Source organism: Carettochelys insculpta, chromosome 25 (assembly GCF_033958435.1).
Source record: "Carettochelys insculpta isolate YL-2023 chromosome 25, ASM3395843v1, whole genome shotgun sequence".
Taxonomy (NCBI): Eukaryota; Metazoa; Chordata; order Testudines; family Carettochelyidae; genus Carettochelys; species Carettochelys insculpta.
Window position 1 is genome coordinate 13,244,443 of NC_134161.1, and position 19,118 is coordinate 13,263,560.

Below are 19,118 nucleotides of genomic sequence, written 5' to 3' on the forward strand. Positions count from 1 at the left end.
TTGGCTGGAGTCCCCTTCCCTGCTGGGAGGAAAAAGGTTCGTTCTCCAGGGCCGTGCAGTTCATTGCAGCAAGGTGAGAATTTCCCCCCCGACCCTCTTTTGATGCATGAGATTCCTTTGGAATTTCAAGTATCAGAGAGGGAGCCGTATTAGTCTGTATCTTCGAGAGCAACAACAAGAAGTCCTGTGGCACCTTATAGACTAAAAGATATTTTGGAGCATGAGCTTTCGTGGGCAAAGACCCACTTCATCAGATGCATGAGTTTTTGCCCACAAAAGCTCATGCTCCAAAGTATCTGTTAGTCTTTAAGGTGCCACAGGACTTCTTGTTTTGGAATTTCAAATTATCAAAAAACAAAAGCTTTCCTCGTGGATTGTTGGGCACATGGAATTTCTCTCATGAACACTTGGTTAGTTGAGCCATTTTCCAGGGGACTTTAATGTAAACCTTCCAACTCACTAGCCAATAGCTGCCAGCTGGTGGCGACTTTGCATCCCTGCCAGCATGGGCTGGAATTGCACCAGTTTGCATTAACCAACATTCGGTCAACTCGGTACAGGCAGCAAGAGAAGCGGTGACCACTGGCGGGTGGGAGCTTTTTGCCTCAAAGGATTCAGCTTTGGCCTGCTTAGGCTATGACCACACTAGGGAAAGTAAGCTGATTGCAGATACAGAATTTAAGCTACGGCAGTTGCGTAGCTAGAACCAACGTACCTGCAGTTGACTCACCTGACCGGCCTCGCTGAGGAAGGTCGACCGTGAGGTGGTCGATATTCTGGGGTAGTTTAGACAGCCTCAGGAAGGAGTCAGCACGTACCTTCCTCGATGGTGCTGGGTCCAGGTATGCAGGACAGAGCCATGCAGATGCTGATGGCTAGCTCTGGAAAGGTCACTGGGAAGAAAAGACAAGGAAAGGCTCACTTCTCTCTGGGGAATTCTCGCCTTGAAAGAAAGAGGCCTGAATCTTCCTGGCCCAAATCTCTTCCCATTCACTGAAGTTCAGCCTTTTGCTCCCTTGCCCCCTGACCAAGCCTTATGCATTCCAGCTGGGAGGGAGCCCCAGGCCTGAGTCCCCACAGGACAGGTTCCATTTACCTGTGTGAGAGTCCAATGAGCAACCCCGGGGTCCCCCCAGGAGCAAGCGAGGATCCAGACAGGTCAAGTCCTGCAAGAGGAGAGGAGGCTGGCATTCGGGTCCAGGACAGGCATGGTGCCCTGGGAAGCAAGTGGCATTTCCCTGACAATTTGCCTCCAATCCACTCCAGCCACAAATCAAGGCCCTTCGAGGGGATCCTTTTCCTGCACCAGCCCATTCTGTGCCCACTGGCAGGGCCCGGCGTGCAGAGTTCAAGTCCAGCTCCCATCACCGAACCTTCCTGAGCATTCCTGACTCTACTGTGGGTGGCTGAACCACTCTGGCAAGGCCCACGTCACTTACCACCAGCTAAGGCTCTTTCCTACAGCACCTCCTGCCTTCTGGCCTGGAAAGAGATGACAATCACAATCTGCGTGCACCACAGAGACCACCCTGGGCAGCCCACTGAATGCCTGGACCAGAGACCCTGAGCTTGGACAAGCCTGGATCTGGAGCCCAGTTGCACAGCTGGCCCAAGGCCCAGGTCGGACCACCCCCAATGTCAACATTTGGATTTCCCACCTACCTCTGTGGCCTGGGCCCAGCTCTCAGGATGCTCCTCTAGGCATTAAAGGATGCGCCCAAGAGATCATCCACTAACCTGCCTTCCTGTTACCAGGCCAAGGATCCCAGGGTGCCTCCAGCAGGGATCTCACATGGCTGCCATTGCCATGCAGTGGTCTTCTTTCACAGAGCGTGTGCCGAGGGGGAGGGCAAGCCCCCAGGCTACTTCCATGCCTCATGAAGGGTAGATTTGGGGACATGAAAACCCCACTCCCTGCACGACACGCAGAGGCTGCCAGGGGTGATACCCGACAGATTCACAGTGTTACTCCCATAGCTGTAGCTCAGCTTCCTTCCCAGAGGGCTGTTGCAACAAGCCTGGCTGCCATCTTCCTCCAGACAAGCCCCTCTCCCCGTTGCTGTATAGCTCCCTACATGAGCATCTGGCTGACATACGTAGCTAGCACCTACCCCCCACCCCTCTTACAACACTCTGAGGTAGGACAGAGTCTCGACTGAGGCATGGAGCTATTAAGTGACTCGTCCACGGTCACATTGGAGATGGGTAGCAGAGCATCTCCAGTCACTGCACTATGCTCCCTCTTTACTGCCCATCTCCACCTTGTCCTTATCAGATTCTCAGATTTGGCTGAAATCCTGCCACCTATTTCTTGTGCGATCTTGGGTCAAGTCACTTTTCCATGCCTCAGCATCCCCGATTTTGAAACAGGCGCACCCCCCTCCTCCCACCCTGACCTCTAGGAGGTCAGACCAGTGAGGTTTCCAATGTGCCTCCAGACCTCTGGGTGCAGCAATGAAATAACGACGCCTGTAGAGTCTTACAAAAATCCTCAGTTTAATACAGATTTTCCTCCAAGCCTCTCCATTTCATTCAGGTATTTACAGCAGGGACTTTACAACAAAGAAGCTCAGAAGGAAATCCCCCTGAGCAGGAATGGCCCTGCTTTTCATCACACCAACATATGTACAACTCTACAGCAGGGAGCGATATATACAGAAGTAAAATGGAACAAAATCAGCATGTTTGAAATCATTTCGCAACATTCCTTTTAAAACTAAGATTTAAAACCCCATTCCCCCCGCCGGCTCATCCAAGGACCAAAGGCATTTCCTGACAGGGCAACGCTCTCTTTTTAAGGCTGTGGCAACCTGCTCAGCAAATGGCTTCACATGTTTAACCACTGCTCTCTGCCCTGGCCGATTGCTGCCTGATTCTGCACCAAGCCAGGGGCCCTCACCTCCAGGATCAGGGCCTACAAATGGCCAGAAGAGGAAAGCAGCAAACATCCATGGAGGGGCCATTCACAGGGATGCCCATCTCGTTCCCATAGCAATGCTAGCCAATCACAAAACAGTTGCTATTACATCACCACTATACACACACACACACACACACACACACACACACACACAGTCATGTCAGGAGGCAGAAATCCTTCCGGAGCCCAGTGTCCATGCCTTGCCAATGCCCTGCTCAAAGGCGCTACAGATTCTGGATCTGCTGCTACAGCCATTGCTGCCCAATAACCACGCTGGTCCACGTAAGGGCTACCGGGCTGACCCCATGATCCGGATCAGAACATGCTGCATGAGGCCAACTTTGCGATAACATGAAGAGCAAAGGCTGCATGTGACCCTTGATCTCCGCGACCTCACAGGGCACCCAAGGATTCAGCCTCCCACCAGGACTACAACTGCTCAAGGACTGAAGGACTTGTGTCCTGCAGACAAAGTGGTGGGGGTTGACAATTAATGGGGTTAACAATTCACTTCCTACAGTTAAGGCACATTGTGGCAATGCCAATCTTCTGACCTGTTCACAGGCCAGATAAGTAAACACACACACGCACACAAACAGGCTTTCAGTGGCTCCGCTTAAGCCATTCTTACGAAAAGCAAGTGGATAAGGGGAGGCAAGGCTCAGACCACAGCTCAATAGCTACTGGCCCAAAAGAGATTCTGCCACGCGACACCACCCCCCACACACCAGGCACTACAGAGAAGCTGAGTGACACCTCACAAGGGGACTACAAATCCCAGAAGGCAGTGGGCTGCATGGAACGTGGGTGAAACCTCTGAGTTTCAATATGAGCACAGCCTGTCCCAGAAGGAGCCGCAGGCTCCATGAATCCACGCCCCCCCTCCCCCCCAGGCTACACCCACTGGCATGCGAGGCACACATGCCTCGTGGTTACGGAGCAGGGTCAGTTGCTGGCATTCAGTATCAGTCCAGGGAGAACAGACTAACCAGCAGCTGCCTCAGCAGACGGAGCCCTGGCTGGGCTGAGGTGACTCTCCTGTGCATCCCAAGCTCCTGGCAAGTGAGAGAAGCAGTCTCACAGCTGGACGATTTCCCAGCCATCCCCTCCCAGACCCGGCTCAGATCGAGACAGGCCATCGCCCACAGCCTCTACTTTGGTCCAGAACAAGCAGATTCTAAACCAGTCTTGCAAGGCAAGACTCATTCCCATAGTCACTTCGCTCACAGGGGGTGTTCTTTAAATCCCAAGGCCACAGAGCATGCACAGCCTGGCATTGACGTAAGGCTCTAAGGGCAGGACAAGCCATAAGCACCGGCTTAACCAAGAGTGGCTGCAGGCACAGCGCTGCCGCTCAAGTCAGGAGGAGGGATCAGATCCATCACTGGTGGTTCTGAGGAGATACCTAAGTTCTCATTTAAAGGAGTCTTATGGGAGGTGGGGAAGGAGTCATTCAACAGCACGCAGCCAATACAGACCAAACCTGCCCCATGCAGCACCGGCATCAGGGAGAACCGGGGCCTTCCCAGGAAAAAGCAAAGCGATGGTTAAAAACCCAAGCATCAAAAAGCTCATCTGAGCCTCAGGCTGCCACCTCTCCCAACCGGACAGCATTCACAGCAGCCGTGTCCGGTCAGGAGAGCCGGAACGCCTATAACCAGAGCCAGGGCTGCTCAGGCCAGGAGGGGAGCTGAATGGGCAGCCCAGCAGTTCCTGGAAGGGTTCCTAAGACCACTTGCATATCTCCCCCCCACCAGTTAAGCGGGTGTCCAGGCCCAATGGGCTGGATGGAGCAGGCGGGAGCTTGGAACACAAGAAATTTCAGTCTTGCAAGAACATCAACTTCAGGATGGGAGATTGAGAATTCAGCTGTGCCAGCACCTGCCAGACCTGGGCCCTGACCCTGCCTTCGGCAACACACACGCAGCGTTCCACAGCCCCACTGCACGTGCACACCGGCACGTCCTTTGTGCCACTCCCTGCTGTGTGTCGCAGGGCTGATCGGGGGCCCCCTCGCCCTCCAGAATGCCCAGTCAGTCAGTCAGTTGGTGGCGAGGTGGGATTCCCAGGCCTCCCATCACAGGTTCCGGCCCACCAGAGGCAGGGGTTCAGTTCGCATTAGGACAGCTCTCTGAAGAAGAGGTGGGACTATGGGGAAGGCTCTGAGTTGCTCACCCCTCATTCCCTTGCCTGCGAACAGGCAGACGTCTTGCTGGTCCAGTACCATGGGGGAAGGGAGGAACACACACACCCACACAAGGATTTCCTTCCCATCAGCTGGGAACGTCCTCAGCTGCCAGCTGGAAAGAGACTCGGAGCCGGACTCCAGAGGCCCTGCCCACCTCGCAAGTCCAGTGGGATCGGGAGCCCCTCAGTGGAGCGCTCCTAAATCCCAGACATCTCCTTGATCCAGTTCCGCAGGCTGGTGACGCGTGTGTAGACACCGGGCTTGTTCCGCTGGGCACAGCCCTCTCCCCAGCTGACCACACCAGCCAGGAACAGCCTGTATTTCTCCACGCTAACCAACGGCCCGCCTGAGTCCCCCTGCATGCAAACAGAACACTGGTTAAAACAGGCCGATTCCCTCCCACCTCCCAGTTTATCGAACTTGTCCCTAATGTTGCTCCTGCTCATTTTTCCCATCCATGGGTGGAATACATTTTATTATGTGCACCAAGGCATGTGCAGATGCACACCACCAATAAAAACAGGCTGCCGGCTATGGGCAGTCTGCTAATCAGCTGGGCGGCACCTGAATTTCTCTTGGGTGGCTGCCCAAGCACTCTGCTTCTGGGCAGCGCTGGCCCCTTGCCACATCGTTTGCACAAATTCCACATCAGTAATGCTTCACCCCTCTCCTCTGGCAGGATGGGGGAGCCCCTGGACTGGGGCTTAGGAACAGGGTTTTGCCATGCACAGCTGGTCAGTTTATCTGGTCAGTTTACTCCCCCTGTGTAACACGCCCAGTGGGATCAGTCCTGGCCGTGAGACCGTGTCAGGACTTGACAGAGGGAACAGTAGCCTATTTCCTCTCAGTCACAGGACTCTGCTCTGCCTCATTCTCATCCTCTGGGTCAGAGGCGTGGCCACCTGCCCCCGTACAGTTCTTGCCCATGTGAGACGGGAGATGGAATATCCCTAGAAATTCCATCCGCTGGTCATTTCCACCCAAGTATGGTCTGGGGTGGGGTCAGAGGTCTGAGGGCAACTGACCCTCACTCCACACTGGGGACATTTTCATAGATATTTCCTAGCTTGGTTACTTGTTCACCCAAAAAGCCCTTGTGGGGAGAGCATTTGTAAAATTCCCCCACACCCACTCATGTTCTCCTCTCTCCTTGCAACCTTGATAGTACTTGGGGAGTCTCGTCTTCCCATGAATGTCATGGTGAGCAGCACTGTCTTGCCAAAGCCCTATTACCCACACACCCTCCCAAGGCAACTGCATTGAGCCCCATTCAGCCCCTAACCCTGGGGACCCTTGGCTGCAGAAGGAGGCTGCCGGCATCAGGGCTCGTTCAGTCCTCGGCCATTCTGCACCAGACCTCCAGCAGTGCAGGTGGAGACAGACTCCGGGCAGGTAGGAAAGAGGCGTTGGGCAAACAGCCATCTGATAGCAACAACTTCCAAGCACTAGGAAGCCAGGGCTGGATTGGAACTGACAAGCGACTGGGGGGCAGGGGGGAATGAAATCTGGATCGGAAGCCCAACAGCACCTCCCCCACATACACCCCTACAAAAGGAGCAGAGGTTAAAAAAAAAAAACCATCAGTGATTCCCATTAACATGCTAAGGAAACAAAATCTCCCCTAGGAGAGAGACCACCTCCTGCACTTTCCAGCCCCTACGTTTCCAGGATGCACTAGGCTCATGGAGATATGAAGCAAGCAACATGCTGGACCCAGTCTAAGACAAGGCCCCCCCATTTTTCCCCATCACCCTCCAGCCTGAGGTTTCAGCACAAACCCAGAGCCCTTACCTGGCAGGCATCAGTGCCCCCCGTCAGGACTCCCCCACACAACATTTGGGGCGTTATCTGGTTTGGCAGCAGTGTGTTGCACTGGGTCTGGTTAATCACTCGGATTTCTGCCTTTTGTAGGATCGTGGCGGCCGAGCCTGCGAGGACCAACAGGGAGGGCTGCCTTAGAGACAGGCATCTCCTCTGGGCCTAAAGCGTCTGGGGGGGAGAGCGCCTGCCCCAGCTCCTTGGCACGCAGAGGGTCATGAGTGGACCAGTGCTCCCCTCCCCAAAACGCTCCCCTCACCCCCACCCCCAGTCCATCCCAAACTCCAGCCATCAGAACCCAGAGACAACCCTTCCCCTCCTGACACCAGCCCACTAGCAGCGAAGTGCTGACCTCTCCTACAGCGGCACCCCAGGCTCCTGATGGGAGTTACCTTCCTCCCAGGAAGAAGATTCAAACCCAGCTACGAAGGCTGAGGGGGAAAGAGTCTGCCAGCTGGCTTAAGGACCTCCTCCACAGAGTCCCCAATCACCCTGTCTCTCAGCAGCTGGGAACGCCGTCCCTTTCAGCACAGGGTGGCCTCTGGGTTGAAGGAGCTTCCAATGAGATAAGTCTACAAAGACGCCAAAGGTTCTCCCCCTCCCACTGGGGCTACCCTCTGATCTGCCAAGTGGCATCAGCACACCCAAAGCTAATAAGGGCATCTCCCCGGCGACCCCTCACCTCCTTCTGAGGTGGCCCCCCAGCCAGTCACCCAGACTGCCTTGCCAACAGGGAACTCATGGGTGGAGGCAGGCAGGCAGATGGGCCGGACGGTGGAGGTGAAGGCGACCGGTTTCTGCAGCTCCACTACGGCGATGTCGTAGTCGTAGCTGTACTCATTGAATCCGGGGTGGGTGATGATGTTCTTGATGCTTCGCTCTTGCACCTTCTCATTTTTCGTGTTGTGCTGGTCGTGGAGGCCTAGGAAGGCCGTCCACAGCGTGGCATCCTTGTACCTGCACAGAGACAGGCCGGAGGGGCACATGGGGTGGTGTGATGGTGCAGGAGAGGGCTCAGACTGGGCAAAAGAGGTTTCTATGAAAAGCTGTTATTTTAAAAACAGAAAATCAGGTTTTCAATTCACCTGAGCTCCCCCCAAAATAGCATCCGCTTGCCATGCACACTTCTGATTTATGGTCACGCAAGTAAGTGCCTGAAAACAGAAACAGCTCTCTTGGGGCTATCTTCTCACAATGCCTTCTGGGAGCAGTTGTTCAAGGGCCTCGTGCCCCCATTCTCCACATCTCCCATGACGCACTACAGCCATGCATTCCCATGATGCAACAGCCTGTCCTCATTGCAAGGGGTGCACTGGGGAGAGAGAGTCTGACCAGGGAGCCCAGCCTAAAAGGGACAGGTGCATATGGCAGACAACCTACAACTCCCAGGAACCACCACTTCCCATTCTGGGTTTTCCTCCCCGCCCCCGAAATCTGAATGTCTCCACGGAGGAAAACAGAACCCGTTTTCTGACCAGCTCCAAGAGTCTCTGTTGGGGCTGCCCGGCTATTTAACAGAACATGGAGCTTCCCTGAAAATCCCCCTGTTGGATCATATGCACTGCACACCACCATATGCTTCCACGGCATCTCCTCCAACACCCTCACCCGGCTCCTCACAAGGGTGGGTGTTATCCCCCTTTTCCAGATGGGCCCAGACATTAAGGGTGTATCCACATTCATGGTCAAGTGCGGAGCTGGAAATAGACCCCAGGTGTCCTGATTCCCAGTGTGTTGGCAGGACCTTGAGGTGCTCCTTCACAGGACACCAGAACACCAATTGTCAACCGCGTGGAAGGGAAGACCAAGACAGTTTCAAGAGCTGTGATCGGCAAGGTTATGATGAACCCCACTCTCCTGCATTCTTCTAGCACATGGCGGGTAACGTCCTGTCTCATTGTGCTCCCTCCACACGTCGAATACACTTTTGTTATGTGTGGATGTGCACTACCGATAGAGAGACACATTGCCTGCTGTGGGTGCTCTGCTAATCAGCTGGGCGGCATGTGCGTCTGAGTGGCTGCCCAAGCGCTCAGCTCACAGGGAACACTGATGGTGGTGGCTTCCAGCCCTCCAACCGCAGAGTCGCCGCTTGCCAAGAACGCCCAGCTGGAGAGCAGCTGAAGAGGCTGTCCAAACGAGCATGGACAGCAGCAGCGCACCCACCCACCTAGAGGACAGTCCATACAACTTGCCACCTGGCAACAGTGGGGCTAGAGCCATTACTTGGACCCAACCCAGGTCAGGATTTAAAGTGTCCATTCACTGTTTGGAAGAGAGAGAAAGAAGTGTTCCCTGCGCACTGGATTCTGTACCTTTCTGGGGATAACAGCCTAGGCTATTCCCATTGGGCAGGGGACAGCTCATGCAATGATTTGTTATACCATCCCCTGAAGCAGCTGCTAATGGCCTCCATTGGTGGAAGGATTTCAGCCCCGAGAGCCCATTGGTCTGATCTGCCATAAAGATTCTTATCCTTCAGGTGTGTGTCTGACACGGCACCCACTTGTCCAGACCCTAGAGAGCAGCAGAGACCAATCCCACAGCATCCACCAACCTGATCGGCCACTCGTCTTTGAAGCAGTGTGCTGCCGACACCAGCCAGCTGTCCGATATCAGCGAGGCCCCACAGACGTGCCCCTGGTTTTTCACATGCAGGCTGACCTGCCACGGCCACTCGGCCACTTCCGAGTTCAGCCCACCGACGATACGGGACTGCTTGCTGTAAGAGCGGATCCCACAGTCTGGGGGGTTGGGGGAAGGGTAGAGAGTGAAAGACCAGAGAAAGACGACCACCCCTGTCAGTTACCCGCTTCCAAGTTCACCAAACCCCCTTCTCTCCCTTTGGGGAATCTAATTCAGTGCTCAATTGATTCGGCAATCAAGCCCAGGAGTTTTCACTGCAGTGGGAACAGTTTAGGAACTGCAGTGGCAGAGGCAGCCATGGGTGAACAAAGGCATTTGCGTCGGTCCTACATAAACATTTCATTTTTAATTTAAAAACCAAACTAAAAATCCAAACGCCTCAACTTCTTGAGAACAGTCTGGCTGCTCCCAGCTGTAACCAATAAGCTCCAAAAGGCACAGCCTAGGCATTCGGCAGCCCAGATGATCCCCCCCATCCTTGCCAACACTGTGAAATTCTTTGCAGATCTCCCAGAACTGCAGCCCTGGCTTCGGGAAGCGCTAGAAATAAATGCCTCCCCACTCCCAGGCCCAGCACCGCAAAAGAGCTTTACTCACCGCAGTCCTTCTCGTCCGATTTATCGGCACAGTCCTCCTCCCCATCGCACTCTGGGTTCACCTTGCTCACACAGAGGTTGCTGTGGCACTTGTAGGTGTAATCCTTGCAGACAACAGCCTTCGCTGCAGGCAGGCCAAAGGGAGAGGGGTTAGCTCAGGCATTAGCTGCTGGGGAGAAGGGTAAGGCCTGGAGGAATGCTGGCTGGGTCAGCCCTTCAGGCACCTTCCCAGGAGAAGGGCCTGGGAATGAAATGAGCCTCATGGTGTTTCATGGTTTTGCTCGGGGTGGCCAACCCGCAGCTCTCGAGCCACATGCAGCTCTTGGATCAATGAAATGAGGCTCCAACTCGGAGCTATGCGCCCGGACTGCTCACACGCACGAGCCTCAACGCCTGGAGGGAGAAGCGTGTGGCAGCAATGGCTCCAGCGAGTCCCAGGCATTGGTTTAGAGCGGGAGGCTAGGGGTGCCTGGGTCTGCGGGAGGGGAGGGTATTGGCTTAGAGCAGGGCAGTAGGGAGTGCCTGGTTCTGGGGGAGAGGGAGGGTGTTGAGCCAGGGATTATAAATTATTTTCATCTAGACTGATAGAGAGCTATTCTTTACCTGTACCGGCAGATAGCTAGCTACATCAACACACATACATCATACTCTGGGTTCCATCCCTTTTGGCTCTCTGTTTCCAACTAGCTGGCCGCCCCTGGTTCTGCTGGTACAAGCAGCACTGGTGACAAGCAGCTTCAGTGGGAATCCCACCCGTGCCGTAGCTCTGAGATCCCCCTTTCAGCACATTGGAGGGGTTCCACAGACCTCCTGAAAATGACAGCCCCTTGCCAGAGCCGGCAGGTGTCTCATGCCCCTCTCGAGGTCTCCTCCTCTGCCCAGCCTCACCTGTGCCGCAGTCACCCTCATCACTCCCATCCTCACAGTCGTCCATCCCATCGCATTTCTGGCTTTCACTGATGCACTTCCCGTTCTTGCACTTAAAGCTCGTCTCGGGACATTCTGCAGAGAGAAGAAACAGTGGCTCAGAGGCAACCAGGAGGGCACTAAGTGCCAAGGACCCAGCTCCAAGTAACCAACATGGAGGAGGCAAGGCTGTGCCTTCAGGAACACAGAGCAGATCCCTGACCGAGGCTGCAGGACACAGGTGGCTCCCTAGAGCTTAGCCAACACCTCTGACCTCCAGCCTAACACGCACATTCTAGCTCCCTTAGAATCACAGAATCCGAGGGTTGGAAGAGACCTCAGGAGGTCATCGAGTCCAGACCTCTACTGGAAGCAGGGCAAATCCCAACTAAATCACCCTGGCCAGGGCTCTATCAAGTCAGGACTTAAAAACCTCTGGGGAAGGAGATTCTAGAAAGATACCCTCCAAGGTACCCCGTTCCAGTGCTTCACCACCCTTCTGTCTCTTTCTCCATCTCGCTCTAGGGATCTCTCTGTCTCCAGAACCTCTTTTCTTTCTCCTCTTTTCCACAAAGATTTATGTTATTCCTAAACTTGACCAGATGGAGTGGGTCTTACCCACCAAAGCTCATTACCCAATACAACTGTAAGCCTTTAAGGTGCTATAGGACTGCTTGTGGGGTTTTTTGTGATGCTACAGGCTAGCACGGCTACCTCTCCGAGACAAATTCAGCTCTCACCGATTTACAATTGCTATGGGCTATAGGTCCAGCAAGTTCAATTTTCACAGGTGTGCAAAGTTACTTGAAGCCTTTTTTCCTCTAGGTTTATCCCTTTAAATTTTCAGGGGTGGGCAACAATTATTGAATGACAGACTCAGAGGCAGAAAGTTAAAGCTTGATTAAAACACCAATTGTCAGCATCTCCTGTCAAGCTGTACAAAGGAAAACAGTCTTGAATCAGAACTGCGATTCGTTCTCAAGCAGCATTTCTCTCACTTTGCCTCTCTGCACGTGTTGATCATCATCAATGGAAATTGTTGTTCCTCCCGTGTGTGTGTAGAGTGAAATCGGAATTCACCAACATATGCAAAAACCAGGTCCTTCCAAGCCCAGTGATTCATTATCCAGCACCATAGGTTACCCCACTGCAGCACCTTAGAGACTAAGAATTTTTTAATAAATTGTATTTAGGTAATAAAAGTGTTGGTCTTTAAGGTGCTACAGGGCTGTTGGTTTGAAAGGGTCTCTGAAGAAGACTGAGGGTCTGCTTCCTAGATCAGAGAGGGCAGGTGGCTGGATGGCATCAGAGTTCCTGAGGAACTGATTTTAACACCTGACTTAAACCCTCGTATGCCGGGTGGAGCATAGGTCATCCACAAGTCTCCTCTATCTCACTGTCTCGAGACTAAACTTCTAGCTGACCCCAGGAGTACCCCCCAGGTGTCCTTCAGTCTCAGCAGATCTTCTCCACATTGTCCAAGGAGATGGCTTGTGTGTCTCAATGACCCAGAGAGCTATGCCAGTGAGAGCTACAGCTCCTGGAAGAGCCACCCAAAGCGGACAGGTCAAAGGGTAGAGACCAGACAAATTTGATCACCTTTCCCCAAGCTGAAAGGGGATGGCTTAGGGTTAACAACCCTATCCATAAAAAACAGAAGTGACAGAAACATCTACAAAGAAAGCCACAACTATACAAGATGTTAATAATGCTGGGACTTAATTTAAGTGTATTTCCTGTATGGATGAATTACATTACGGCACTCAGAACCTGGGAAAGGGGACTCTCTTTTTTAATTGAAATAAGTTATTTGTGGGGAGGGTACAAATGTTAACCTAGCTCCAGTTAATCTAATTTTGAGGGGCCTGGGGACCAGGCAAAGCTGATCCTCCCTCTCTTTGCTCCAATTAAAGCCAGAGTCATCCGACTTTCAGCTCACCTCAGATCTAGCTCTCACTTCACCAGGTCTAGCACTCTTTCCACCAGTGGTTTTCACACGTACCCCTGTCTCGGTCCTGCTTGTTCTCTGGCGTGCACACGAGCTTGTCCTCCTGAGGACAGGAACCCTTTGGTCTAATTGTGGTTGTTGATGGGGTCAGGGGGATGGGGCGTTAGCAGCCTGGGATATACAGTATACCCCCAAGTTACATGAAGGTTGTGATCCTGGGCAGCCTTGCTAAACTCAAATTTCATGCAAGTCAGGAGGAGCTGGGAACCAGGCAGCAGTCTGGCTCCTAGCTCCCCTACACTTGTGGGAGCTGGGAAACTGACCAGCGCAGGTGTGTTGGTCAGTCTCCTGGCTCAGAGAGTGGCAGGGAGCCCAGAATCAGGGGGCAGCCTGGCTCCTAGCTCCCCACCACTCCAGTGGATGGGAAACGGAGCAGTGCAGCAGCAGTGGTCAGTTTCCTGTCTCCTGTGAGTGGCAGGCAGCCAAGAGCCTGGATCTGGGCTGCCCACTTCTCACAGGAGAGGGGAAACTGACCAGCGCTGCAATCAGGGCGGCAGCCCTGAGTCAGGCTCTCAGCTGCCCTCCCTGACAGGAACCAGGTAACTGACCAGAACAGCAGCTGGTCCGTTTCCCCACCACTCAAATTCATGTTAATCCAAGATATACGCATACTGAACCTGTGTGTATCTCAGGGTCCTACTGTACAGGAGATCAGCTGTGATGGTCCTGTGGCCCCTTCTAGCCTTAAACACTGGAACTTAAGGGGCAGGTCTCAGCATGGTCTGAAGCAATGGGAGAGTCACTTACTGCACTGCAGTTCGTCGCTGTTGTCCCCACAGTCGTTCACGCCATCGCAGAGCCAGAAGAGCGGCTTGCACCAGCCATTACTGCACCGGAACTGGTTGTCGGTGCAAGCTGGGGAAGGAAGGGGAGAGATGTATCAAGTCAAGAGAGAAAACTGAATCCACAAAACACACCCATGCGCTTTGGCCAGGCAGCAGCTACAAACAGCACGTCAGTACCCTGAGCGTGGGAGGTATGCCAGCCCCCAGGGCATGCACAGGCCAGAGATGGGAAGCATCATCAGCCAGGATTAAATCAGCAATCTTTCAGGTCGCCCAACAGGCAGCAGGGGGAGGTGAGTTAGTGACTGCAAGTAAACTGGCATCAGTTCTTTGAAGGAAGATTCACAAGCATAAGAATGGAAGTTCATGAACTCTCCAGGGATTCCAGAGCAATCAAGCCACTGAATGTTTCTTGTCTATGCTGGGCTGGAGGAGGGAACTGTTTCCATCGGGCATGTGCTGCTATTAGGCTGGTGCATAGGGGTCATAGTGGACAAACACCAAGCTAAATCGGGAGTCAGTGTGACACTGTTGCCAAAAAAAAGCAAACCTCATGCTGGGATGTATCAACAGGAGTGTTATGAGCAAGACACGAGAAGTCATTCTTCTGCTCTATTCTGTGCTCATTAGGCCTTGACAGGAATAGTGTGTCCAGGTCTGGGCACCAGATTTCAGAAAAGATGGGACAAATTTGAGACCATCCAGAGAAATGATTAAAGATCAGGAAAATATAACCCAGGAGGAAAGACTGAAAGGATTGGATTTGATTTAGTGTAGAAAAGACGACCAAGGGGACATGACAACAGCTTTCAAGGATCTAAAAGGTTGTTACACAGAGCACAGAAAAAAAAAATTATTCTCCGTAACTCCTGATAACAGGACAAGCAGCAATGTGTTTAAATTGCAGCAGGAGAAGTTTAGGATGGACATTAGGAAAAACTTCCTGACAGGCTGGTTAAACACTGGAATAAATTGCTTCGGGAGGATCTGCAACCCCCATCATTGGAGATTTTTAAGACCAGGTTAGATAAACATCAATCAGGGATGGTCTATCTGGTGCTTGGTCCTGCCGTGAATGCAGAGGACTGCACTCGATGACCTCTCAAGGTTCCTTCCAGTTCTATGATTCCCCAAGCCAGCAGGTTCTGACTTTCCCCTATGGAAATGGGAAGACAAGCCTGACCCTCAGATGATTCAGCCCCCAAACAAAAAATCCACAGCGCCGAAAGCTCTGATCCGTGGGCATCCCACATCTGCATTGTTCAAAATGTTCAGCTCAAGCCCGTCAGCTGGCTGGTGGGATGAAGGTAGCTGCTCTATAGACTTGAGCACCAAGGTCCATCTTCACTCCTGTACCTATATCTAAATTCATCTCCAGCCGGGCAGCAGCTCTGCAGGGAGGTGCCTGATGGCCACAGCAAAAAGGAAAGGACTTTCCCAAGCAAGATCTCTCTCCCTAAGGGTTTATTCTTGTGGTTTTGGGGGTACAGGTTCTAAAACACCCCAATCTGGCTAACCTGTGACCTAGCTGCTGGGTTACTAACTACTGCCATCAGCCCCCAATCATGATGCATTACCCCATTCTGTCCAGCTGGGGGAGCCCTAAACCAACCAGGATTTCCCTCCCACTTGGCCTCATCTGTCCCATCCAGGGCCCTGCAGAGGGAATCCAAAGGCAGGACTTACTGCAGGAGCGCTCGTCGCTGGCATCTGTGCAGTCCACCCAGCCGTCGCAGCGCATGGCTTTGTCAATGCAGCGGCCAGTGTTGCAGGTGAACTTGCCAGGACAGGCTACAGGCAATGAGAAAGGGAAGAAAAAGATACGACATGCGTGAGCCTGGCCAATAACCATCAGCTCCTCTCCAGTTCGGTCGTCAGCCTGTGCGTCCCCTGAACGCATACACCACACTGAGGGCCTGTCACCTGGACCAGAGTGGGGGAATGTGCCTGTGTGAATGGAGTGGGTTTTCCCAGGGAGAACCTGCTGTTTCCTGGACTCAGGTCAACTGTTCTATCCTGTGCTTACATCTCCCCACGTCTATTTCCAGCCGACGGACACTGAGGTTTGGTCTACGGTTGGAAGCTACGTCAATTACAGATACAGCCACCACAGATCCTGGGGCAAGGTGTGGAGGGACTCAGCTCCACACTCCCAGAAGGGGCGGTGCCCAAACAGAAGGGGTGGGGCCAAGAGCTCGTAGCCCAGGGTCGGCAACCAAACCAGCAAGAGCCGTTTTTTTTCCTGAATTTGGTAAAAACCTCAATCATTCAAGAGCCGCAGCGCACGTGAATACAAGATGGTCCTTAATAAATAACATCAAACCACACTCTTTGTAACCCCTATTTCAAGAACAGTGCACACAATGATCTGTAATATAATACCTGTTTACTACAAGACTTTCACAAACTTTTTACATCTTCTATTTCCCACCCTTTACGTGTGTGTGTTTGTACCGCTGTCTTCCTGACTTTTGCTCCCAAACCTATTTTACTTATGCCAGTCTTACTTCATGTTTAATTTCAAGTTTCTTCCTTAAAAAGTGCATTGCCCTTCGCAGTGGGAATGCCACAAGCTTCCTTTCCCTTTTCAAAATCCAGACTCTATTTGCAACATGATCAAAACACAGATAGGGTATCCCATCTCTCAATGCACTGCACATATTAAAGTGGGGGATTATCCAACGTTGTGAGATCTGGTACCGTTTGCTATTTTGACAGGAGTTTTTCCACTGTTGGGCTTTTAGACATTCACCTTTTATTGAAAATAATCAGGAGGTTTGAGGTTTTTGTTCCGTTTTTGTTTTTACTTTGCAATCATAGTGGTGGGAGCCATAAAGACGTCCTTAAAGAACCACATGTTGCTCCAGAGCTGCAGGTTGCAGACCCCTGTCTTAGCCCTCATTGCCTCTGGTCAATTCACGGCCGCATGGTGCAGCCCCTGCCATGGTAGTTCAAAGGGGCCGGGAATTCAGGCCACCGCTACTGCTGAAGTGCAACTGGCCAACTGGTTGCATTCCCCACCCACCCATCGGTGGGCCTGGCTTGCACGTCTGTCCCCAAAACAAATTTCACGGATGACCCAAGCAGCAGCAATTAAACCAATGCTTCCAGAGGTCGAGGGGCAGATCAGTCACCCAGCTGTATCACCTGTTCCTCAGCATCTAAGGAAAAGAAAAAAAAAACCACTTCCCTTGTACGTTCAAGGCACCTGGGTTTCAACTTACGGTCACTGGAATCGTAAGACAGGAACTCTGCCGAGAATCCCGTGTCTGTGTAGGACTGGTCTGAGTGGAACCGCACCGTGATTTTGTTGTTAGTACTTGCAACCACAAACCTGGAGCGCTCCCCGCAGTACCTGGGGGTGGGGAGAGCAAAGATTTAGGAGCTGGTGTGGTGTGGAAGAGACGGTCCCTCACCCACCAGTAGAAAATGGCAATTTTGAGAGAGAGAGAGAGAGAGAGAGAGAGAGAGAGAGTGTGAGTGAGTGAGTGAGTGTGTGTAGAGAGACATGCCCACCAGTAGAAAAAGGCTATTTGTGGGGCGGGGAGAGACATGCCCACACACTGGCCTCTGACGCCAACAGTCTTCACACTCTGACTCACTCTGATCTCAGCACGGATTAGCAGGGGGCCCCTAGTTCTGTGTGAAGTGCCAGGTTCAGAAGCCTCTCCCCAGACTAGACAGCCGCAAAACTGAGACTTGGATTCCAAAATCGGGTGCTTGGGTCAGTGACCGACGAGGAAGGAGTGGCCTGTTTGGTGTAGCCCATGTGAAATATGAGGGACTGGAAAAGTCCTGAGAACTGCTGGCAGCAGGTGGGTATGAGACCTCTTGCCTCACACTCACCCGTACAGTCACATTGCTTCCTTGTGGTCCCACAGCTGCCTGATCCACCTGTTGCCCCTCGTTTTGTATTCAGACTGTAAAGCCCCTTGGGGCAGAGTCTCTTTCTTCTGTGTATGTACAGTGCCTCCTGGGCCACCTCAGTGCAACCGCAGTACAACTGTGGCTAAGGGCTAGCTCTAAAATTTGGGTCCAGGTTGAGATTCTGATCCCCCGTGCACTTCAAAAGGGTCATTAGCCCTAGCAAATTAACCCAGCGCTCAACAAGACAGCTCACATCTATGAAAGCTTCCTAAGCAATGATTTTTTGTTTTTGGCAAAAGTAGTGTTGCATTGCGAAGAAACAAAACAATGCTTTCAACTTCATTAACAAAATAATGGGAAACTAATGTAACACAGTTGTCTCCTTGTAGCACACGCAGTTGACCTTGCCTTTGGCACACTGTGCCTTGACATTTGTACAAGTCTCTATGGTTGTGACACACACAGACCACCACCTTCTCCACCACAGCAACAACACGTTTGTGCTTGTTCTCTTTTACAGCATTTGCCGAGGTTGAAAGCACAGGGCCGTTCAGTGTGAGCGATAAGAGGAACAGACCAATCGGGGTTCTTAACGAGGCTCTGACAGCGTTTAGTTTGGTAGATAGCATCTGGATGCTGGAAGCCAGAGTTACAGCAGCTATAACCACTAGCCAGCAATCCCTAGTGATGAGCAGCAAGTCAGTTTCTCACAGCAGCTATAGTGTAAGCCCACCATTCTCCACAGGTTCATGCAGTCCATCTCCAACAGTGCCAGATGCTTCAGAGGACAATGCAAGAGGCCTGTATTAGATGGCTATGAGATAACCAGCTCCCATCAATGTCTCATCCAAATCCTGAAGAGTTACTGGCTTAAATCCTGAAGCATGAGATTTTATATCCCTTTCAGACTCTGGATATTCTTGTCAACCCTACGAACGCCCAATCCCAGTTTGCACCTTGCTAAATTCTTGGCCTCAGTGACTCAGTGGCAGAAAGTTCCACAGCCTAACGACATGCTGTATGAAAGAGTCCTTCCTTCCACCATGTTCACTTGCCACCATTAGTGTCATGGTTCATCCTCAGCCTGTGCCTCTGAGTCACATCACATTACCCAGCACTTACTTTGTACCGCTGATCTCCACGTAGTCCTTGGGGCAGGAATTGACTGGGATGCCAGGTTCCAAGACGTAGAACAGGTTGAAACGCACCTTCACGTTCTTCGTAGGGGGTACCTAAGAAGGGCAAGACAAGAGCCAGCAGAGTCAGCGAGGGGGCATGTTTCTCTTCCTCCCTTCTCTGGTCACCAAAGGAGGGAGCGGCCGACTTAGGCGGGAGATGGGCAAGATCTGGGGGAAAGCACCAGTCCATGAGGCAAGGCTGGAGC

At 52.4% G+C, this 19,118-nt stretch overlaps 1 protein-coding gene across 1 annotated transcript in view; it reads right to left on the reverse strand.

Annotated features, from left to right (window-relative positions):
- Positions 1-2,479: 2,479 nt before the first annotated feature.
- ST14 (ST14 transmembrane serine protease matriptase) overlaps positions 2,480-19,118 on the reverse strand; it is a 45,487-nt gene continuing 28,848 nt past the window's right edge. The window contains exons 10-19 of the mRNA XM_074976984.1: positions 18,857-18,966; positions 17,092-17,222; positions 15,554-15,658; positions 13,830-13,937; positions 11,057-11,170; positions 10,170-10,292; positions 9,484-9,670; positions 7,609-7,883; positions 6,900-7,036; positions 2,480-5,464 (exon numbers count right to left, since the gene is read on the reverse strand). Coding sequence (XP_074833085.1) covers positions 5,306-5,464; positions 6,900-7,036; positions 7,609-7,883; positions 9,484-9,670; positions 10,170-10,292; positions 11,057-11,170; positions 13,830-13,937; positions 15,554-15,658; positions 17,092-17,222; positions 18,857-18,966 — 1,449 coding nt within the window. The 3' untranslated portion in view covers positions 2,480-5,305. The remainder of the gene's footprint in view (positions 5,465-6,899; positions 7,037-7,608; positions 7,884-9,483; positions 9,671-10,169; positions 10,293-11,056; positions 11,171-13,829; positions 13,938-15,553; positions 15,659-17,091; positions 17,223-18,856; positions 18,967-19,118) is intronic.